This window comes from Chiloscyllium plagiosum, unplaced genomic scaffold, assembly GCF_037043375.1.
Source record: "Chiloscyllium plagiosum isolate Xiang-an unplaced genomic scaffold, Cpla_swu_hap1 HiC_scaffold_13, whole genome shotgun sequence".
In the NCBI taxonomy this organism is placed as follows: domain Eukaryota; kingdom Metazoa; phylum Chordata; class Chondrichthyes; order Orectolobiformes; family Hemiscylliidae; genus Chiloscyllium; species Chiloscyllium plagiosum.
The window spans coordinates 27547848-27572190 of NW_028270151.1; the positions used below are offsets into that span (position 1 = coordinate 27547848).

Below are 24343 nucleotides of genomic sequence, written 5' to 3' on the forward strand. Positions count from 1 at the left end.
AGAGAAAATACTGGAAAATCTCAGCACATTTGTCTTTACTAATCCTTTTGCTTCATATATTTATATAAACTTTTAAGGTCAGTTTCTATGCTAACTACAATTTTACTCCCTGAATCTATTTTTCTCTTTTTGATCAAACATTTTGTCCTTTTTGGCTGAATTCTAAAGTGTTCCCAATTCTCAGACTTGTTGTTTTTTCTGGCAACTTTATGTCTCCTCTTTGGATCTTATACTCTCCCTAATTTCTTTTGTAATCCATAGATGAGCCACCTATTTATGCTCCAGTGAATGTCATTAAATAATGAACCGCTACCTATTCACCGTGAATCCCTTTAGTAAGATTCCCCATACCATCCTTGCCAATTCGTGCCTAATATCCTCATAGTTCCTTTCATTTGGATTCAGGACCCTAGTTTCAGATTTGACTATTTCATTCTCAGTCTTAAGGAAGAATTCTATCATATTATGACCATTCTACCCAAGAGACCCCACACAATATTGTTAATGCATCCTTTATAATTGCACAGTACTCACTCTAGGATAGCCTGTCTTTTGATTTGGTTCCTCAAGGAATTTGTCTACACAACCATCATGTACACATATTCTAGATTACTAGATTACTTACAGTGTGGAAACAGGCCCTTCGGCCCAACAAGTCCACACCAACCCTCCAAAGAGCAACCCACCCAGATCCATTCCCCTACATTTACCTCTTCACCTAACACTACGGGTAATTTCGCATAGCCAAGTCACCTTACCTGCACATTTTTGGAGTGTGGGAGGAAACCGAAGCACCCGGAGGAAACCCACGCATACACTGGGAGAATGTGCAAACTCCACACAGACAGTTGCCTGAGGTGGGTATTGAACCCAGGTCTCTGGCGCTGTGAGGCAGTAGTGCTAACCATTCCAGGAAATCCTCCAATACCATTGCTAGTTTTGTGTATCCAATCTATTTGTAAAATTAAAATCACAGTTGATTGCAGTTGTACCCTTATTGCATGCTCTAATTTCTATGATGTGGAGGTACTGGTGCAAGACTGAGTTGGAAAAGGTCAAAATCACATGACACCAGGTTATAGTCCAACAGGTTTATTTGAAAACACAAGTTTTCAGAGCACTGCTCCTTCATTAGATGGTAGGGAGAGACTAAAACCTTTGACAACTTATAAGGAAAGATCAGACTTTGACTCTGAAGTGCTTTGGGTTATCCGGAGACAAGGTAGAAGTCTGTGAAGATACAAATATTTTTCTTTATTTCTGACGTATGTGAAATTTGGTTTCTGTTGTCCAGATTGCCATCATGTTTTAGTGTCTAGAACAGATGCACAGGTAAGCATCAATGGTATAATCTAGCAATTGAACCCCATCATTTACAATGAAGTAATAACAGGTTTGTCTTGTTGTGTCACCAGGCAACAGAGTATTGTGAAAACCTGTTTTCTCAATAACAGCTATCTCAAGCAATAGTTTTGAGACTCGAATTTGACCTGAAGCTTCAGTTGATTGCAGTAAACTGGTTGAACTTCAATCTTGTGGCCGTAACAGGAATGTTCTTTAATGAGATAATGCAGCCAAACTTGCACAGTTCTTTTCTCGGTGTTTCACTTAATCTTCGCCTTAGTGCGGAGCTCTTGGCAGTAGCACGATTGACTCAGAAACAGCACTTCAGCTGTTGAATTAGTCCTGCTTGAATTAGAAACAAAAGCAAAGTACTATGACAATTTTAAGTAAAAACAGAAAATGCTGGAAGTACTCAGCAGATCAGATAGCATCTGTGCAGAGAAACGGAGTTAACCTTTCAGGTTGATGGACCGCCTATTACTCCTCTATTCGGTCACCAAACTCTGTCCGTCTCTCAACTCATCTGTTAGTGAAAGCCTCATTCATTGCAGCCTTTCAACTTGATTTTTGCAATGCACGACTGGCTAGCTTGTCACTCCATACTCATTGTATACGAAGACTCAGCTTCCCCGGTCTGAACCCGCACAAATCTTGTTCCTTTCTCACCCCTGTCCTTACTGACCTCAATTGACTTCAATTAGCACATATTGATTTAAAAATTCTTGACTTGTCTCCAAAATTCTCTCTGGCCTCAGTTCCTCTATCTCTCTGAGCTGTTCTACGGTCTCCTAAGATATCTACTTTGTTCCAATTCCAACCCTGTGAGAATCCATAGCTCCACCAATTATGAGCTCAACCTGAGCCTTCTTAACCTTTTACTCTTCTTGCAAAAGAATACTTTTAGCCATGAAAGCTAACATTGCTCTATATGGGGCAGTGTCAAAACTTGCTTAATGATGCTCCTATGAAGCACTTTGGAGCAGTTTATGTTTAAAAAAAGTGTCATTGGTGGGTCTGATAGATTTAGACATCCCATATATCAATATCAAACACATTTGAGTAAGTAGGAACACAACTTAGATATCGAGAGGCTCAAGCAGAGGCAAAGAGTGGGGGAGTTGAGAATTGAGTAGCTTTTTCAAGAGCAAAAATGTGCATGCTGGGCCAAATCACTTTTGGTGCTTGTTCTCTTGGGGAAGAAGAAAGGAGGAGACTTGGTCAAGTTATTTACATCATGAAGGACTGGTTAGCGAGGTTAGATCACATGGAATATAGGGAGAACTACCCATTTGGATTCAGAACTAGCTCAAAGGTAGAAGACAGAGGGTGGTGGTAGAGGGTTATTTTTCAGACTGAAGCCTGTGACCAGTGGAGTGCCACAAGGATCGGTGCTGAGTCCAGTCCTTTTCGTTATTTACATAAATGATTTGGATGTGAGCATAAGAGGTACAGCTAGTAAGTTTGTAGATGATCCCAGAATTGGAGGTGTAGTGGACAGCGAACAATGGGATCTTGATCAGATGGGCCAATGGGATGAGGAGTGGCAGATGGAGTTTAATTTAGATAAATGCGAGGTGCTGCATTTTGGGAGAGCAAATCTTAGCAGGACTTATACACTTAATGAGAAGGTCCTAGGGAGTGTTGCTGAACAAAGAGACCTTGGAGTGCAGGTTCATAGCTCCTTGAAAGTGGAGTCACAGGTAGATAGGATAGTGAAGAAGGTGTTTGGTATGCTTTCCTTTATTGGTCAGAGTATTGAGTACAGGAGTTGGGAGGTCATGTTGCAGCTGTACAGGACATTGGTTAGGTCACTTTTGGAATGTTGCATGTAATTCTGCTCTCCTTAATATTGAGAGGATGTTGTGAAACTTGAAAGGGTTCAGAAAAAATTTACAAGGATGTTGCCAGGGTTGGAGATTTGAGCTATAGGGAGAGGTTGAATAGGCTCGGGCTGTTTTCCCTGGACCGTCGGAGGCTGAGGGGTGACCTAATAGATGATTATAAAATCGTGAGGGGCATGGATAGGGTAGATGGAGAAGGTCTTTTTCTGAGGTGGGCGAGTCCAGAACTAGAGGGCATAAAAGATACGAAAGAAACCTGAGGGGAAATGTTTTCACGCAGAGGGTGGTGCGTGTATGGAATGGGCTGCCAAAGGAAGTGGTGGAGGCTGGTACAATTGCAACATTTAAGAGGCATCGGGATAGGTGTATGAATAGGAAGGGTTTGGAGGGATATGGGCCGGGTGATGGCAGGTGGGATTAGATTGGGTTGGGATATCTGGTCAGCATGGATGAGTTAGACCAAAGCGTCTGTTTCCGTGCTGTACATCTCTATGACTCTAATCAGTAAAAGAATAAAGGGTCATGAAGAAAAGGGAAGAAAATGGAGTTGAGGGTGATCATATCAGCCATGATCTCACTAAATGATGGAGCAGACTCAAAGAGGTGAATGGCCGAGTTCTTCTTGTATGTCTTATGGTCTTATGAATAAAATGTAGGAGCTTCTGAAGTCTGTTTTTCTGTTCGAGCATATGTGGTCATATCGTTAATCCTGCACAGTAGTCTCTGAAGTCTTACAGACACAGCTTGCTCCGGGCATGCAATCTTATTGGAAAATTGTGATTATCCTTCCTTTCTCTTTCATGCACAGGAGGTCAGTGAGTACTTCAGGTCCAAGCCTCGGGATGGGTCAGAACAACTGATAGGGAAATCTGAAAGACCAGTAAGGTATGTCTTATTGTAGTCTCTCTCATCTCTGTAACCAAACTTTCCCAAATGTTCCAAGGGTCCTCTTGGGGTTTCCTGATTTAGGGGAGCTTGAATATGCAAATCTGTAAAGTGAACCGTGGGTAATTCCATGTTTTCTTTCCAAAAAGTATCACATTCTAACACAATCGATCACCAGGGCACTTTGTTCCCTACACAAGATGCATTTTTGTTGCTTTCCACTATTTCTAGATTAGGGATCTCTTTCACTCTGTACAGAGCCAGGATGGGAGTTTGGTTTTAGCTGGTTTGTATGACTCATCATTGTGTGCCCTTGATCCATCGGGGGAAGCCTTTGTATGATGATTGTATATGTAAATGCTCATTAATATATCACAAATCTTTTTTAATTACCTGGGTTTGTCCAGCTTCATGTACACCAGCTATGTGGGAAGCATCTTACTCATTTATTTATTCATTTCCAGGATATGGGATTTACTGGCTGGCCAGCATTTATTACCCTGTCCTTAGTTGCCCTTGAGAAGGTGGCAGTGAGCTGTCTGAGCTGCCTTCTTGAACTGCTGCAGTCCACCTGCTGTTGGTTGACCAACAATGCCATTAGGAAGGGAATTCCAGGGTGTTGACCTAGTCACAGTGAAAAAAACGGCAATATATTTCCCAGGTTAGGTGGTTAATGGCTTGGATGGGAACTTGCAGGTGTTGGTGTTCCCATATATCTGCTGCCCTTGTCCTTCTGGGTGGAAGTGGTAATGGATTTGGAAAGTGCTGTCTGAGGATCTTTGGTGAATTTCTGCAGTGCACCTTGTTGATAGTAAATGCTGCCAGGTGGGCATCACTGAGCATTAGTGGTGGAGGGAGTGGATGCTTGTGAATGTAGCGCCCATCAAGCAGGTCGCTTTGTCCTGAATGGTCTAAAGATTCTTGAGTGTTGTTGGGGATTCTCTTATCCAGGCAAGTGGAAGTATTCCATCCTGATGTGCACCTTGTAGATGGTGTACAGGCTCTGGAAGTCAGGAGGTAAATTACTTGCTACAGTATTAGCCTCTGATGAGTTGTCACCATTGTATTTATATGGCATGTCCAGTTGAACTTTGATCAATGGTAACCCTCATGATGTTGATAGTGGGGAATTCAGTGATGGTAACACCACTGAATGCCAAGGGGCGATTGTTAGGTTGCCTCTTATTGGTGATGGTCATACCTGGCATTTGTGCCACTTATCACTTACTTTTCACTTATCAGCCCAAGCCTTGATGTTGTCCTAATCTTGTTGCATTTGAACATGGACTTCTTCAGTATCTGAGAAATTACGAATGATGCTAAACATTGTATACTCATCGGCAAACATCCCCACTTCTGACCTTATGATAGAGGAAAGGTCATTGATGAAGCTGCTGAAGGTGGTTAGGCTGAGGACACTACCCTGAAGAACTGCTGCAGAGTTTACTGGAGCTGAGATGACTGATGTCCAACAACCATGATCATCTTCCTATGCGTCAGATACGACTCCAACCAACGGAAGGTTTGCCCCCTGATACCCATTGATTCCACCTTTGCTAGGGCTCCTAGATGCCACACTGCCGAATGCAGCCTTGATATCAAGGCTGTCATTCTCACTGCTCCTCAGGAATTGAGCTCTTTTGTCCACTTTGAACCAATGTTGTAATGAGGTCAGGAACTGAGTGGCCCTGGCAGAATCCAAACTGGGCATCACTGAGCAGGTTATTACTGAGCAGTTGCTGCTTGAGAACACTGTTGATGATACCGACTGTCACTTGCCTGCTAATTGAGAGTAGACTGATGGAGTGAGCAGTAATTGTCCGGGTTTTGTCCTGTTTTTTGTTTACAGGACATACCTGGGCAATTTTCCACACTCTGGTAGAAACTGGTGTTGTAAATGTACTGGTACAGTTTGGCTAGCGGAGCAGAAAAATTCTGGAAGACAAGTCTTCAGTACTATTGCCGGAATGTTGTTAGGCAGGGAATTCCAGGAAATTGACCCAGCAACACTAAGGAAACATCCCAGTCAGAATGGTAAGTGGCTTGGAGGGGAACTTGCAGATGATGGTGTTCCTGTGTATCTGCTGCCCTTGTCCTTCTAGATGAAAGTGGTCATGGGTTTTGAAGGTGCTGTCATAGGATCTTTAGTGAACTTCTACAGTGCAGCTGTAGGTAGTACACAGTGCTGCTTCTGAACATCGGTGGTAGAGGGAGAGGATACTTGTGGATGTGGTTCCAGTCAAGGGCTGCTTTGTTCTGGATGGTATCACACTTCTTGAGTCTTGTTGAGCAGCATTCTTCCAGGAAAGTGGGAAGTATTCCATCACACTGCTGACTTGTGTCTTGTTGATGGTGGACCAACCTTGGGGAGTCAGGAGATGATGTAATCATCGCAGTATTCCTAGCCTCTGATCTGCAGTTGTCGCCATTGTAATTATATGGCAAATCCAGTTGAGTTTCTGGTCAATGGTTAGGCTCAGGCTGTTGATATTGAGGGTTTCAGTGATGCCAACGCCATTGAAGGTCAAGGGGCTATGGTTAGATTATCTGTTGTTGGAGATGGTCATTGCATGGCACGTGTGTTGCATAAATGTTACTTGTCATTTGTTAGCTTAAACCTAGATGTTGCCTAGCTCTTATTCCAGTATCTGTGGACTGTTTCAATATCTGAGGAGTGCTGAATGCTGCAGAATATTGTACAATCATTCTGTCCTTACGATGGAGGGAAGGGCATTAATGAAACAGCTGAAAATGGTTTGGTCTTGGCCAGCACCCTGAGGAACTCCTGCAGAGATATCTTGGACCTGGATGACTGACTTTCAATAACCGCAACCATCTCCTACATGCAAGGTATAACTCCAACTATTGGAGTGTGTTTCCCCGATTCCCATTAATTCCAGTTTTGCTGGGTTTCCATAATGCCATACTCTGGCAAATGCAGCCTTGGTAGAGTGACATCTCACACCTCTGGAATTCATCCATTTTGTCCACATTTGAATCAAAGCTGAATGAGGTCAGGAACTGATTGGCCCTGGCAGAACCCAAACTGGGCTTCATTGCAGATGTTCCTGTTGAGCAAGTAATGCTTGATAGCACCAATGAAGACCATTTCCATCACTTTACGTTGATAATCAAAAATCGACTGATGGGACAATAATTGGCCATTTTGCAATTGTCCTGCTTTTTGTGTACAGGACATACCAGGGCAATTTTCCACACTGTAGATGCCTGTGTGTAACAGTACTGGAACAATTGGCAATAGGTGTGGCAAGCTTGAGAGCTACTGCCAGAATTTTGTCAGACTGTGTAGCCAATGCAGTATCCACTACCTAAAATCAATTATTGATATTAAGAGAGTGCGGTGCTGGAAAAGCACAGCAGATCAGGCAGCATCCGAGGAGCAGGAGAATCCTGCTCTCGACTCTAATCTCCAGAATCTGCAGTCCTCACTTTCGCCTTTCAAGTGGAGTGATTTGAATTGGCTGAAGACTGGCATCTGTGATGTCGGGGACCACTGGAGAAGGCAGAGATTGACCAGTCGGCACTTTTGGCTGAAGATTGTTGCGAATGTTGCAGCCTCATCTTTTGCACTGGCAGGCTGGTTCTCCCATCATTGAGGGAGGTAACGTTTGTAGAACCACCTCCTCCAGTGAGCTGTTTGACCAACTGGATGTGGCAGGACTGCAGAGCTTTGGTCTAATCCGTTGGTTGGGATCACTCAGTTCGGTCTCTGGCATGCTGTTTTGTAGCTTTGCCCAACTGACACCTCACTTTTGGAATGCATGGTGCTGCTTCTGGCATGCCATCCTGCACTTTTAATCGAACCAGATTTGATTTCCAGCTTTTATGGAAGTAGTAGACTGGAATATGCCACAATATGATAAATTGTGGGCCCTGAGGTTGAAGATTGCATTGGAGTATGATTCTGCTGCTATTGATGGCCCATATTGCTTAGCCTTGAGTTGTTAGATATATTTAAAGTCTGTCCATTTAGTATGATCATAATGCCACACAGCCACAATGTAAGGTATTATCATTGTGAAGGGGGACTTTGTTCCACATGGACTGTGCGGTGGTCATTCTTGCTGATGCTGTACCTGTGGGACCCAGATTTGAGTCCTGGCACGACACATGATGGAATTTGAATTCAATGATAAACAACGTGGAATAGAGTGTAATGATGACCATGAATTTATTGTTGATTGTTGGAAAACCCCATCTGGTTCACTGCTGTATTTTAGGGAAGAAAACATTGATCCTTACCTGCTCTGAATTACACTTGGCTCCTGACCCACAGCAATATGTTTGACTCTTAACTGCTCTCTGAGCTGGGCAATAAATGCTGTCCTAGCCAGCGACACCCTCATCCTGTGAATGAATTAAAAATAACTACACTAATCCCACTTTCCAACACTTGGGCTATAGCGTTGAATGTTTTAAAGGTTGTGAGATTTGCCACCTCATCTACTTCCTAGGCAATACATTCAAGATTCCCACTACTCTCTGGGTAAAAGCTTCGCCTGGAGGCCCACAGAAGATGTTACCTACTATGGTGACGAAACCTCTGGAAATGAACCTTCCAGCTCAGCGAGCAAACCTACATCCAAAACCTCAACCTGAGCTACAAATCTTCGCAAAACTAGTGGCATGTTCGGCTATTTCAGAGAGCAGTTGAGATCAGCCACGTTGCTGTGGGTCTGGAGTTATGTGCAGGCTGGACCAGATAAGGATGGCAGGATTACTTTTCTGGAGGACATTAATGAACCCAGTATGTTTTTCTGACAGTCAACAGTCTTAATTTTAGTCATTTATTGAGTTCAAATTCCACCATCTGCTGTGACAGGATTCAAACCTGGATCCTTAGAACATTACCTGTGTTTCTGGATCAATAATCTAGCGCTAGACCACTAGATCAACACCTCTCCCACAGTGTCATATTCTTCTTCTGTGTGGTTTTGGTCACTGACATTATCCAGAGTCACTCCTAGGTCATCTATGTTATCCAATCTGTTGGACAAGGACCTATCACCTGATGGAGTCAAGGAAATTTTCCAAAACACTTCTCTAACTGTCTGGATTTTCATTTTTTTGTCCTTTTTTTTGCTTTGGAATATATATTCCCAATGCAGGAGATGGACGTTGCCATTAGGGACCACCATGATCCATCTCTGCTGACACGTTTGCAACTATGACATCATGACAGCTCTCAATAGAAATGAAAACCATCCAACGTCTCTTTAAAATATTTCTGATGCAAAGAAATTGTCATTCTAGTAGTCTCTGTCAATGATTCAAACACGTAATGATTTTCACCTGTCTCCTATGACGAAAGTGGTTTCATTTGGTAATTGAAAGCAAAATATATTGTGGCTGCCAAATTATTTTGTATTTTGAAGATATGCTGAACAGTCAGGTTGTAAGTATCTGAAGGGAGTTTTTGATGTAATATTTTTTCACACAACATGGATCACAGGCCCTTTTCATTACCCCATTCTTCCTAGAACTATTTCTCTAAAAAATACTTGTGTTTCTTTTGTCTGTGAATTTAGTTACATTGTTTTATGTGCACAGCATTTTAATGCTGGATGCTCAATAGTAACATTCTGAGTCTGTGCATGTGTGCACAGTATTCCTTCGAGCAAAGGTTTTTTTTTGTAAACAGTCTTTTAGCTTTTTCTAGGAGATTACACAGCTTGCAGGAGGCAGAATGTTATAATTTGTGCATCCTGTAATGTTCCCCCGTCCCCACTTCATTTAAAACCTGGGATGGAAAATCACTGGTCAAAAGGATCTCATACTCTTCAGTGCCATTCTTTTACTCTGTTATTTTGCTGATAATTCTCTTTCCTTGGTCTAATAGTACTTTTCTTTAAATTCCCAATATGCTATGGCCATCATGAACTGTAAATATTGATACAAAGTGCTTGTTCAATGTGTCCTTATTTCCTTACTTTAATTAACACTATTACTGTTTATAATTTTCAAGGGCTCATACTACTCCGTATCACTCTCTTCTTTTTACCTGATATAATTGTTTAAAATATATGTTGTTTATGATATCCTTTGCAAGATGCTTTTTCATATTTTTACAGCTGTTACTGTAGTTACATAATTGCCTTTTTTTGTTATTTTATATCTCTTCTACTTGCTAGGATCTGTGTTGCATTTTGAAGTTGCATGAGTTATCTTTTGCTTTATGTTGTCACATAGCTCTTTAGTCATTCATGGCTACTTTTTTTGGCAAAGCTCTTTGCCCCTCAGGCATATAAACTGGTTTTGTATTGCATTAAATTCTTTGAGAGATTCCCAATTCCAAACCTATGCAGCAGCCATTGGATTGAATTTGACTGGTAGACCTAACCAACAAAAGCCTTTTCTTTGAATCATTTTGTCTCTCTCCTCCCTCCCTGTCCACCAGCCATTCCTGACAGCCACCACACCTTTAATTTGCAAGAGCACAAATATCTTCTTGTAAAAATGAATATCATAAAAGCTCATCTATCCCAGAACCCATTTAATACCCAATACACCTGTCAATTCAAACATTCAAAGTTAAAACATGATATTGACTGAAAAGTAATAACCATTTGTTATTTACAAAACTGTCAATTTTCACATTGTATGTTATAAGAGTTCTGTTTATTTCTGGCTGAAACAGTTGTGTGTAGTCTCTCACCCATACTTAATAAAGGCGCACTGAACATAATATAAAATAAACAAATAATGCCTCTTAATGCTCGATTGTCTTTTGCACATTGAATTTCTTCTAAATGAAACTTGGGTTGCAACTTAGAAACTGCAATTAAAATAAAGCAGTTGCTGACAGTGGAACTGGACTGCAATTAAAATTTGCTTCGTAAGAAGGACTGTTAATGACTGCAATCCTATTCTCAGCTTTTATGGTGTCATGGAGAAATTGGAACATGTGCCTTTTTTAAATGATGGGAAGTGTAATGTTGATTGGTACAGTGTATAACGAAGTCTTGTAATTATCTTTCTGAGCAAAATACTTTTGCTGCTTTTCTCTCAGACTCCCAATGGCTCGCTTTCTCAGTCATGGAGATTTCACAGCATGGAAAACAGGCCCATCCTGTCCACGCCACTCACCAAGCACCTATCTACTCAAATGTCATTTTCCAACATTGTATGCTATGGTATTTGAAGTGTTTGCCTGAACACTGCTTACAGGATGGGAGGGATCCTGCTGCTATCAGCCTTTTATGAAGTGAATTCCAGATATCCCCACTCTCCAGGTGAAACTTTTCTTCCTCAGATCTTCTCTCAAATTCCTACCCTATACCTTAAACGTATAACCCTAGTGATCGATCCCTCAAATAAGTGTATACGTTTCTTACTATCTGCCTTGTCTATGCTCCTCACAATTTTGTACACCTCTATCAGGTGCTCCTTGAAGCAAAAACCCCGGTCTGTCTAGCCTTTTCATTGCTGAAATGTTCCCAGTGGAGGCAGCATCCTGATGAATCTCCAATGCACTGCATTTTGGACAATCACATCCTTCCTACAGTCTGACAACCAGAACTACACACAGTACTCCAGCTGTGACCTAAATAACTTTTATACAACTCCATTATACCCTCCGTGCTTTTATGTTTAGTGCCTTGACTAAAATAAAGACAAGTATCCCATATGCCACCATAACCACCTCATGGAGCTGCTGTCAGGAATCCATAGACATCACACTAAGGTCCCCCATTCCTCTGATTCTACCATTCATCTTGTATCCTCCTGTCCATTTGTCCTTCCAAAATGCATCACTTCTTTCTTTTCAAGATTAACGTCTTTTTGCAACTGTTCAGCTCATCTGACTAGGCTTGTTCACATTGTCCTGTAGTCTAAGGCTTTCCTCCTCCTTATTTATCACACCACCAATTTTCATGTCATCTGTGAACTTGCTGATCATACTTCCTACATTCAAGTAGATCATTAATGTAGACCACAATCTGCAAGGGACCAGGACCGAACCCTGTAATATGCCACTGAACGCAAGCTTCCAGTCACAAGACAATCTTCGACTGTCATCCTCTACTACCTGTCATTAAGCCAACTTTGGATCCAATTTACTAAATTGCCATGGATCCCATGAACTCTTTCCTTCTTGATCAGTCTCCCATGTTGTAACCTTGTCAAAAGCCCTACTGAAGTACATGTAGACTCATTATTACCCTCAGCTGCACACCCCATTACCTCCTCAGAAAATTCAATCAAATTCATTAGACATCATCAGCTCTCGGACAAAGCCATGTAGACTCTCCTTGATTAATTCTTGCCTTTCGAAGGGGAGTTTAAATCTGTCCCTCAAAGTTTTTTCAAATATTTCCTGACCACTGATGTTAGTCACTGTCCTATAGTTTCCATATTTATCGTTACAATTATTATTGATCAATACTACCACATTAGCTGTCCTCCAATCCTATGGCACCCTTCTGTTGGCCAGAAAGGATTTTAAAATTAATATCAGAACTCCCTGTATTCTGCTCCTTTGCCTCCCACTGCAGCCTGAGAGTTTTTCTACTTTCAAGCCCACTATACTCTCATTGCCACTTTGGTCTCTGGTTGACCCTAGTCTTTCCCTATTTATCTTTTTGTCCCTTAAATACTTTTAATGATCTCTAGGTTTTCCTTTATTCTGCCTGAGAGTGTTCGTTTTTCATGCTCCCTCTTCTTTATCCTTATTTCTTTTTTAAGTAAACCTGAACTTTCTATATTCCTTTAGGGCTTCTAATCTGAGTTGTGATTCTATTGGATCTCAGTTGGATGAAAATGCACTGAAGCAAGAAGTACTGGATGACAATGAAGGGTGATTGACACTTGCCATAATTTAATACATCTTATGCATCATTTTTTCTTTCCTGCAGGCCTCCTGCATATCAAGAGGAGTCAACTCCGCAGCGCCCTCCTCGCCCTGCCTCCAGGCCTTCTGAATCATCACAGAAAGGTACAATGCACACAAAGTGCCAAGTCTTGAGCCTAGTGGACAGCAAATGCTGGCTTTGGCTGGGATTTTAAAGGAAGATGTTTCACTCCCAAACATCCAGTTTTTACTAAATCTGCAGGCTGTGATTTAGGATTGATGTTGCTATACATATAGACACAGCTGTAGTGATCTGCCAAGGGGCAAGTCCTCAGCTCATTTTCCCCATGCTTCATGATCTTATGCTTCCCTCTTCAGCCTTTTGTAGGAGCTTCCCATCTTCAGTTTGAAGCTGACGAACATCATTATTTCTTTCTCCCTTTTGGTGTACATTACCACATGTGCTGCTATCCAAATCATCTAAATGTGTGGGTTCCTTAAGGTCTGGTATGGTCTAGATTATGTGAGGCTAACCACCTTTTGGTTTAATGAAGAGTCTTGTAACAAAATGCTTTTTGCATCTTGGTACGTATTTACAAGTTATAAGAATAGACACTACTGTACATTACTACAAAGACTATGAGGAGTACCTACCCTTTGTCTGTCTCCCATGAGATCCTGCTTTATTCTCCATTCAGTTCTCATTACATCATAGGGTGGTGTTTTTTGCACTCAGATGTTGACCCTTTCAAATTCATGTATGATATACATCCGTTGAATCGTCCTTCACTCAACTCCTTCAGCAAGTTCTCATGTCTTAAGAATAATACCGATTCAAACTTGTTGTCTTTTGTGATAATTCATGAATAATCTTTCCTGTTCCATCATCTGCAGCCACATTTTAGAACTCTCACTAAGTTCTCTACATCTTTGTTTGAGGCTGAAAGTCTGCTATTCTATAGGACGTATTGAGATGCATATTTTGAAATGCTAAATGTAGGGAATTTTCAGCCCTGGTTCTATCTCCAGCTTCATAAGTAATAATAATAAAAGTATATGAGAGGAATTATTCTACGTTGCTTCTTCAGGGGACAGATTATTTCACTACACTTCACTGAATGGAATTTCAGCAAAGCAGGAGAACTAACTTTATATTGGATTTGACCTGGCAACTGGTTTAAGACCAAGTATGAGGGACTTTCAAAGTACACTGACATCCTAAGAAACAAAGCAGATTTGGTCAATACTACAGAGGAGGCAGAGATTTGTCCCATGAAGGGGCGGCACGGTGGCCCAGTGGTTAGCACTGCTACCTCACAGTGCCAGAGACCTGGGTTCGATTCCTACCTCGGGTGACTTGCCTGTGTGGAGTTTGCACATCCTCCCTGTGTCTGCGTGGGTTTCTTCTGGGTGCTCCAGTTTCCTATCACAATCCAAAGATGTGTAGGTTAGGTGAATTGGCCATGCTAAATTGCCCATAGTGTTAGGTGCATTAGTCAGGGGTAAATGTAGGGGGTTGGGTTACTCTTTGGAAGTTTGGTGCAGACTTGTTGGGCCAAATAGCCTGTTTCCACACTATAGGGAATCTAATCTACATCTGTACCAACTTTTTGGAGCCATTCACTCAGTCCTCTTCACACCTTTCTTCCTGTAGCTCTGCAAGTTTATCGCCCTCTGGTTGCCATCGTATTTCCTTTCAAAATTATATTGCATCTGCTTCCACTACCTTTAGCAGTTTTTTTTTGCACCCCACATGTAGCAATGAAATTGTGACCTAAAGCTCTGTTGGTGATAGTGAGAGTAGGATGGTATCATTCTCAAGTGTGTGCTGCAGAATCTTTGTTGTTCCAATTTGTGCATGTGTTGTATCAGAGACAGCTTTTATAATTCATGAGTATTGCTCCATTTTGGGTAGCTCAAAAAAGAATTGAGAATGATGAGGTCACACCATTTTTCAATACCTTTTGAGATACCTGACCTAGAAGTTAAGCCTGATGGAATTAAAATACTTTTTTTCTTTCTGGCCATGGTTTTGGGGGAAGATGGTGGCACCTTCAGGAAATGGATCCAAGCTAAATTCAAGACTATTTGGCCATGATATTACTAGGATATTAACCAAACGTACATGGAGGTTGAGGACTATCGCTGAACTGTACCTCAACTCCATTGATTTGCCATTGCTGTATATGTCAAGTTATTCTTATCCAGTAATAATATCAAAGTTTTTAAAATGTCAGTCATTTACAGTCATGTTCAGATTTCCACACAACTTGGAAGAAAACTGGTTTCTACTTTCACTTCTGAATGGCTTGAGTCTAATTTTAAGATTATGTTCCCCATTTTTCTGGACTGTGCCACCAGAGAGAATAGTTTCCCTGTATCAACTCAATTGAATCATTCAATCATCTTGAGCACTTTGATTAGATCACCCAATAGTAATCTTCTAAACTCAAGGGAACACAAACCTAACCTCGGCAACATGTAGCCAAATTTTACCTTTGGTTACTGTGGTATCATACTGCTGAAGGCTACTGTATATCCCCTTCATGGTAAATATATCTTTCCTGAGATGAATGCCATACCTCAAACCAGACTCTGATCAAGGTGCAATGCCATGTTTCTCATTATTAATTGGAGTTTGTTTGTTCAGTTTCTTATTACAGACAGTGACTGAAAGCATGAAGCAGTTCTGAAATGAAGAGGATCAAAGTTTCATCTGTTTCTGTTCTGTGTGGATTAGGCTGAAAGTTACTGAAAGAGTTTCACCCAATACTTCTCTCTAACCTGTTTACGCGGGGAAAAGAACTACTAGATGTTTTCATGTTTGGCAGCAGATTTAGTGTGAGCTACCTATCAGCGCCAACCTGATCTTGTTTGGGAGTGTAAAATCTTTATTGTTGAGCCTGTTGCACAATAACCCAAGGGATGGTGATTTTTATTTTTTTTAAACAAAAATGTTAAGTTGTATTAACTTTTTATTATAAATATATTTGTTTTTAACTCAGGCTTCCACTGTGTATTCTAAACAGCCATGCTCAGCAGATTGAATCACTTGCAGTTGCAGCAAAACTTTAATCGTATGGTCGAATTTTGTGATTCTTCTCTTATTGGCTTTTCTTTATGACCTTTCCAGGTTCTCGTCAAGTTAAGGTTGTTTGAGTTACGGTGGCCACAAAATTTGTTGGATAAATACAATTTCTGTTAAAGTACAATTAATAATTTGTTATTAGTGGGATCCAGAGAATTACTTGTGGTTAGGGAAGGGCAAGTAATGGTGAAACAAACCAGGTTCCACCAAGCACACTTCATAGCACAAGAACCTGCAGGTGTTTGGGAAAATTGCTGCATACATGTCTTTTCCATTTTGACAGATCTTGAACTGACATTCAAGCTAATTTGCTACTGTTTATCTCTGCTCCTCTCTCCAGGAATGCGTATAATAGTCTTGAAATCTATAAGTATTTTCATTTTCACATATCTAAATATTAAAATTCTGACTCTGCAGGCTCTTTCTGTTAAGTTTTCCATATGAATTCTTGTGTCCACATTTAAAATAAAAATTGCCCATGTCAATTTGTCATGCTTGAATACACCCTCTCGCCATAGGAGACATTACAGCACCACATAGGAGTTTCTTCTGACAACATTAAAACAGGAACTGAATTATATTGACTAAATATGGATCTGAATCACATCTTCATGCCATGTTATTGCTCTGTTTTACCTGTTCTTGATCTCAACTCCTTCCATTCAATGACTGCTGAATCTGCAAAACAAAAAGCATTTTTCGAAACAAATTTTGGTCGTGGATTTGCAACTCTTTTTAGAAGTGCGATTCTACTGATCACTCCAATATGCAACATCTTGGCTGATTGAAAGAATTCTATTTTTCAGTTGAATTTTCAAGTATTTGAAGAACCATATTTCATAAGTTGCAATTTTCAGTCCTTGTTAGAAGGGTGTTTGTTTTCAGCAGGTATGTGGTTGCTGCAGGATCGTGGAGATCAGCTTGAGATTAACAGTGTGTGTGAAAAACACCAGTGAGTGATTCATGACTGCCTCTCTGTTGTTGCCTGCCTATCTATAATTGCAGGTATATCTTGACAACACTGTAATGTTTTGAGGAAAATCATACTTAATCCCGGTTGTTCTCCAACTCCAGCCCTCCCAACCACTTCTTCAACCCCAAGAACTCCTCGTCCCCCTCTTTACCTAACCCTCCTTTTAAATGCTGCTTAAATGATCAATTAACTGTGTTTGCTTAGGTGTATAGGAATAGCTTAACGGCTTTCTTTTGTGACATGTTTGTAGATCATGTTTGTAAGTTGATTGGATTTCACAGGATCCACTGTTGTGTCTCTCAGAATGAAGGTGCTACTCTCCCCAGCCAGTGCTGCATGCTGTGTATGTGTGTGTCAAGGTAATGTAAGTCACCGCTGCATGTCTGTGTTTATGCTGCTTGTGCTTCATGTATGTTGAGCAGCAGGGGTGAGCAGAAGTCTGAGACTGTGCCAACCTGTGAGGCCAGAAAAGTTTTTGATGAGTTAATGAAGCAGAATGTCATACTTTTAACTCAAAATCTTTTAAACTAATGCTTGGTAAAAGAGAAAAAAATCCTGTTAAGTAATGAGAGTTGATAAATGTAGTGAAGGCTGGCAGTCTGCGAAGAAAAGCAGTGTCTTGGTATCTAGCAGAGACAGTCTGTAAAACAGCATTCAGTACTCTTCACTGTTTTTTCTGATGCCAAACTCCCAAAGTGCATTGGTTCTTATGAAACATATTGTACTTGCCAGACCAATGGTATATTCTCGTTCACTCTTCCCCAAGTTGGTGGCAGTATATCTCCCAGATACCCCAAGAATGCAAGTTTCTCCCTCTTTGGGGAAGATGCAAAAGCAGAGGTGACTTGTACTAGAACAGCATCCATGGAGGAATGCATCAAGTCTATGATGTCCTTCAGGAATGCAGTGTTATACCATTGCACATGCATTCATTCATTGACATAGGACATTTACTTACCAAGTTTTATTCCCCTCGAAAAGTAAGTTACTCTGAGTACTTAACTGTCCACAGTGCACTGAAGTAGTGCAACAGAAGGCCATGGGGGAGTCGTCTCTTGGTCTGTCTTCCTCAATATTCACAATAGCATTTGGGAATGATCCCAAGGTTTTTGTACTTTGTGGATCAATCTTTGGCAGGCCTCAGCCCATGTCTGGTACTAAAAGCTTAAACACCAGGGTCATATATGAGTGGGCTGCAATAGACAACTTGTCACAACTGGCCGCCTTCTGCAATATAAGGAACCCTAGATTCAAATTTGCTGCTAGTCCAGTCTGTGACCAAATCTGAGAGTACAAATTTGAACTGACCATGAAGGACACCACCATCCCTCATGATCCTTTCTTCCACTGATACTATGCTCTGCAACTCTACCTGCCATTGTATTGTCTTGTTGGGATCTGTGTCAACATCCTTGTGTGTTCCCTAATGCTGTCCTTAGATCTCTTTCTGCACCTCTCTTACTATCCTCCCATGAGTCTGTCTTTCCCTAGTACCATCCTTCTGAGGTGTATATACCACTGCCATACTCTTGTGCCATCATAGGACCTATTCAAAGACTATTCCTTCCACCCTACTGGAGTCTGTACATTTCATCCCTATTCTGTGTGGACTTGTCCATTGCTGCCCCCTTGTCTGGAATTGTCAGGTTTCTCTATCTAATGCTTATCTGAACCTCAAATCCACAGTGTCTACTTAGAAGCTTGCATTTTTTAACTGGTAATGTTCCTCCTATTCTCATTTTTAAGAAATGCTTTGTTTTATGTGGCACTGTGCTACACGTGTTGTCCTTGTATTCAATAACAACACCACGCCAGATTTCTGCCTAGCACCAAGCTCTGTGCCATCTCATTCTTATAGTCAATCTCCAATAGACAAGTGCTTCCATTGTCAGTCACTTATTCGCTGTTCAAAGTGTGACTGTTTATAGAAAAGTGCACAGATCATTGTGTCAGCAATAATTCTCAGAGCAATACAAATCTGCCTTATCTCTTAGAAAGAAACATCAAAGTAGCCAGGTTTAAAATGCTTCAAAAAATTAAGTGAAACTTTAAACTTTTTGCACTAACACTTTCTGGAGTTTCCAGTGACGGTTAATCTTGACTTCCTCTGTTTGATGATTTTTAAACCTAAATATCACAGGTAATTGCTCTCGCAGCCCACTGTCTCACTTACCACCTTAATTCATGATTCATGAAGATAGGCTGAACATATTCCAAAGATTTCTTGTTTTTAGTAGTTAGAATTTTTTTTAGAAATTAGCATGATTTAAAAATCACCTCATTGCCTCATATGAAGAGAGTGTCATTCTCGCTGAGTTCAGTTGATGATTTGACAGAATTAAGCTTGCCAGGATAATAGGTTTCCTGCAATAAAGAACACTAGCAGGTTCTTGTTATGATCCTGAAGTCTACTGGTCACTTACTGAGACCAGTTATTTTTATTTAAAATTCTCAAACTGCCAGAATGGAATCTGAATGTATACTCTCTGAATTACTCATACAGGATGTGAAGTACCAGTCTCGTCCAACAGCTACTACATCAACATATCCAGTGCTAGATTGCTCTTTGTGGCGGCATCTCCTGCAATTGTATCACAAATAGCAGGTAGTCTTTCAGGCTTTATAATCTTGCACTCTATGGGGCTTCTCAATCCCTCCAATTCTTTGTTCCTTTCATTGTACTTTCCATCCACCCTGCTTCCTCGCTATTGCCCTATCATGTTTAAGATTGCATCACAAAGATAAGTAGGGGCAGCACGGGGGCTTAGTGGTTAGCACTGCTGCCTCACAGTGCCAGAGATGTGAGTTCGATTCCACCCTCGGGCGACTGTGTGGAGTTTGCACATTCTCCCCGTGTCTGAGTGAGTTTTCTCCGGGTGCTCTGATTTCTTCCCACAATCCAAAGATGTGCAGGTCAGGTGAATTGACCATGCTAAATTGCCCATACTGTAGGGATGTGTAGGTTAGGTGCAATAGATCAGGGGTAAATATAGAATGATGGGGAATGGGTTTTGTGGGATACTCTTCGGAGGGTTGGTGTGGACTTGGGCTGAAAGGCCTATTTCCACACTGTAGGGATTCTTAAAAATTTTTTAAAAAGTAGGTTGTGAAGAGGAAATGAGGCTACAAAGAGAGAGAATTCAGTGAATGGGCAAATTAATTATAATGTGGGAAAATGTGAAATTGTCCATTTGGACAAGAGGAATAAGAAAAAGTGTGTTATCCAAACAGTGGGAATTTGCAGAGCTGAGAGACTCAAAAGGATTTGAGTGTCCTCTTGTATGAATCGCTGACAGAATGCATATACAGGGAGCTCCTGATTTATGAATGATCCCATGTATGGTCTTAGTTTTAAAGACCCAGCATATGGACACTTTCTCTTATGAATAGCTGCTTTATATTGTCGAACATGTACTCTGACTTACAAATGGACTCGAGAATGGAACCTGTTCATAATGCGGGGGACTTCCTGGATACTAAATAATTAGGAAAGCTAAGAGAATGTTGTTTAGCATAAGTGGGGTTGAATACAAAACTAGGGAGGTAATGTTTCAGTTATACAGGGAACTGATTAAAAAATATCGAAACTAGGAACAGAAACAGGCCATTCAGCCCTCCAAGTCTGCTCCACCATTCAGTATGATTATGGCTAATCCTTTATCTCATTGTAAATTCTCATTTTCTCCTCTAACCCCTTGATAATTTTAATGTCCGTTGATGAGACCATGTCTCAAATGCTTTGTACAACTGTTTTCTACTTATTTAAGGAAGGATGTTATATGTTGAAAACAGTTCAGTAAAGATTTACTAAACTTATACTTACTCAAGTGGTTAATACTGCTGCCTCACATGGCTAGGGACCCAAGTTCAGTTCAAGCCTTGGATGACTGTTTGTGTGGAATTTGCATGTTCTCCCCATGTCTGTGCTCTGGTTTGATCCCACAGTTCAAAGGTGTGGATTAGGTGGATTGGCCATGCCATGTTGTCCATTGTGTCCAGGAAAGTGCAGACTGGATTAGCCATGGTAATTACAGGGTTATGGTGTCTGGGTAGGGGTCTGTGTGGGATGCACTTCAGAGGGTCAGTGCAAACTCAATGGGCTGAATGGCCTGTTTCCACACTAGAGATTCTATGATATTATCTATGATATTCTTCTATGATATGGGTGAGTTGTCTTCTGAATAAAATTTAAACAAACCAGACTTGTATTTGCTGAAACCTAGAAGAGTAGGAAATGACTTTATTGAAACATATAAGAGGGTCTTGACAGAGTGGATGTGAAGAGAATCTGGAACTAGGGGTCACTGTTTAAAAGTTAATGGGCTTGACCATTTAAAATGGTGCTAAGGAAATTTGTTTCTCAGTCATGAATTCTTAGAACTGTCTTGCTCAAAAAGCAGTAATGAGTCTTTGAATATTTCATAAGGAAAAAGTAAATTCTTAGTAAACAAAGGAATGAGAAGTTATCCGGGGTAGGCAGGAACAATAAAGTAACAAGAACAGCAATGATCTTATCGAATGGTGGTGCAGTCTCGAGGATCCAAGTGTCCTACCCATATTCCTACTTTGTGTTTGTATCTCTGACCCATAAAGTGCTCTAGGACATATTTGTGTAATTGAGGAGCACTGTAGAAAGGTGTGTTTTCGAATTGTGCTCTGGATTGAAAACTATTGCAATCTTGAGTATTTCTGCCTGAATTACTCCACGATGAGGGATTTCTCTGTGTGGATTTCAAAGCAACTTCATCGCACTTTAGTATTTTAGCTTTATGCGTTTTAAAGAGAACATAGTCCACACTTGGCTCGCGCGCCTCTTTTATCTATGAAGGGATAGAATGTAAATTATTTTGCAAAATAAATTCATTAGTAAAGAAGCAATTTAATCTGGTCTTCCAGGGAAGAATAAATGTCCTTTAAAGTTAGGTATACAATTGGGTTTACAATGTGTTTCAGTGACAATTAGTGAAAGGACTTAGAACCATTTTCTATTTCCAGATTGTAAACTTTGGCTGTGTTTGAATCTCTCATGATGTTGCTTCAGAATGCCCTCAATTTGGAAGCTAAGCTAATGTGAAACAGATCAACATTCTCTATAGGCAAAACTTTTCTCATACATGAATCTCCAAATGCAAGCCACGTTTTGCCAGGGTAAAACAAAGAACTGCGGATGCTGGAGATCTGAAACAATAACGGAAATTGCTGGAGAAATTCAGCAGGTCGGGTAGCATCTGTGTGGGGGTGGGTGGGAGGGTGGAGAATCAGAGTTAATGCTTTGACTCCAGTGATTTTTTTTATTAAATGTCAGCAATTTCTGTTATTGCTACATTTTGCCAGGATTAGGTTTGAAGCCAATGTTAAGCTCATCCCCAACAAATTGTTTGTGGGGATATTTTTTCCCAAATGGTGAATGCTAGGAACAGGCGACCATTGGGTTGAAACTCAAAGACACTATCAACTGAATGTTTTGTTGATGCCACCTGAAGATTCAGAAGATGCACAGATTGCAGGAGGCAAGGGAGACAGAGGGAAGTAAGGGAATCTCCAGGGTACAGAGTAAAATTGACTAGTTGATGTAAATTGAGGTTTTTCCTCAGCCAGTATTGAACACCACGTCAGTATTTGGACAATTGAGTCCACCTTGCTATGATAACAGTATTATTTGTCCTTTCTCTGCTCACCCCAGCTCGGTAAATATATTCCAGATATGACCAAATATTCAATAGATAGCAGCATTTATTTGCCACATTTTTATTTTATACTATTATTCTGTACACTACCCAAATTAAGTCACATATTCTGCCTTGCGGTGTATTCTTATGTATTTCAATGTTATTGACTTAAGGAGCTGCTTTTGCTAATGTCATCCAGATTATTTTTATAAATTCTTTTTAATTATGTTTATAATTATTGCTTCTGACAATAAATCAAATAAGATGCTGCTTAAAGATGTTCTGTTGACTGATGGTCTGCATTCTTCAGCATTTCCTTCAAAGTGTTCCTCACTTTAACCTTTTAAGCCTCAGTCATCTGCCATACTGAGGGGGGGATGTGGACTGGTGACCTTGATTATAGAATAAAAAAGAAAATAAAGTTTTTACATGTTTAACCATTCCTGGGCATTTCATGGCAAGTAACTATGTTGAGTGTGGTCACTGTCACAATGTAGAAACTAATTAATCAATTTACTCTCAAGTTCCCACAGACAGTAATGGTATGATGATGAGATCAGTTTTAGTGGTATTGGTTAAGTAGAAATTTTGGTCAAGACAGGGAGAACTCTAAGACTATCTATTTATCAAGCTTGACCGCATACTCCCAATGCCTTGCACACAATGAATAAGCTCCACTGTCCCCTGCTGCAGTTTTGGAATCTCATGGGAGAGAAAAAAAAATTGCAAAACCTCAGATCACTTAAGTCTGAAAAACAGATTTCCAATAAGGAAGATAACTTCAGCTTCTGTTTCGAAGTCTCTCTTAACTGCGGTTGTCTTCCTTAATATTATCCCAGGGGAATTTTCAATACTATCTACTCTCCGTACTGGCTCTTCCATAACTAGAGCTCCAATACACTCACTGAACAATATTTTATGCAAAGTTACTATTTCTTCATTGAAATTTCTTCATTTAAAATTCAACATTTTAAAAAATATTATTGGTGATGTGAATTACTGGCTTTTATGTCCATGCCCAAACGTAGCATTCCTCAGCTTCTACCTTCAATTCACTTCTTCACTCCTGACCTTTGGCCTCCTGGAGCAAAGAGTATGGATGATGGCCAAGTTGTGGGTTTGCTCCTGGCTTGACCCAGGTAAGGATACTTGCAGCAGGGTGAACACCTGCGGAAGCACTGGAAGGGAGGTAATCGGTTTGTTATCTTTTTTCCTCGATGTTATCCACATTCGGGTGACCCTGGAGAGGGAACAGTTAGGTGGATTAACCACGCTAAATAGACTTTTAGTGTCTAGGCTAGGTGAATTAGCCATGGTAAATGGGGAGTTATGGGGATAGGGTGGGGTGCTGTTAGAGGATTGGTGCAGACTGGACGAACCAAATGGTTTCTATCATCACAGTAGGATTTCCATGATTCACTGGAATTCACACAAGTGCATGTAGAATCCTTGCAGTGTGGATGCCGGCCATTTGGCCCATCAAGTTTACACTGACTCTGAAAGGCATCCCACCCACACCCTATCTTATTACCATGTAACCCTGCATTTCCCATGGCCAATCCACCTACACTGCATATTGGACTGTGGGAGGAAACTGGAATGCACCGGGGAAACCTAAGTAGACACAGGGAAAATGTACAAACTCCACACAGTCGCCTGAGGGAGGCATCAAACCTGGGTTTCTGGTGCTGTGAGGCAGCAATGCTAACCACTGAACCACCATGGCGTTGA

The 24343-nt window shown here is 40.8% G+C and overlaps 2 protein-coding genes across 10 annotated transcripts in view; one reads left to right on the top strand and one right to left on the bottom strand.

Moving 5' to 3' along the window:
- Window positions 1-23054, top strand: part of ccdc50a (coiled-coil domain containing 50a) — a 99616-nt gene extending 76562 nt beyond the window's left edge. For both annotated transcript variants that reach the window (XM_087993409.1, XM_087993410.1), the window contains 3 exons: window positions 3994-4070; window positions 12947-13026; window positions 15533-23054. In XM_087993409.1, coding sequence (XP_087849535.1) covers window positions 3994-4070; window positions 12947-13026; window positions 15533-15552 — 177 coding nt within the window. In that variant the 3' untranslated portion in view covers window positions 15553-23054. The remainder of the gene's footprint in view (window positions 1-3993; window positions 4071-12946; window positions 13027-15532) is intronic.
- Window positions 1083-24343, bottom strand: part of LOC122556100 (uncharacterized) — a 47339-nt gene continuing 24078 nt past the window's right edge. For 5 of the 8 annotated variants that reach the window (XR_015759130.1, XR_015759129.1, XR_006313462.2 and 2 more), the window contains one exon: window positions 22868-23004. Coding sequence is in view for 1 of the 8 variants with exons in the window: in XM_087993411.1 (XP_087849537.1) it covers window positions 1605-1689; window positions 14230-14305; window positions 16607-16648 (203 nt within the window). In the remaining 7 variants the exon portion in view is untranslated. Of the gene's footprint in view, window positions 1690-14229; window positions 14306-16606; window positions 16649-22867; window positions 23005-24343 lie in introns of those variants that run through there. The other 3 variants (XR_015759133.1, XM_087993411.1, XR_015759134.1) reach the window with 2 other exon arrangements.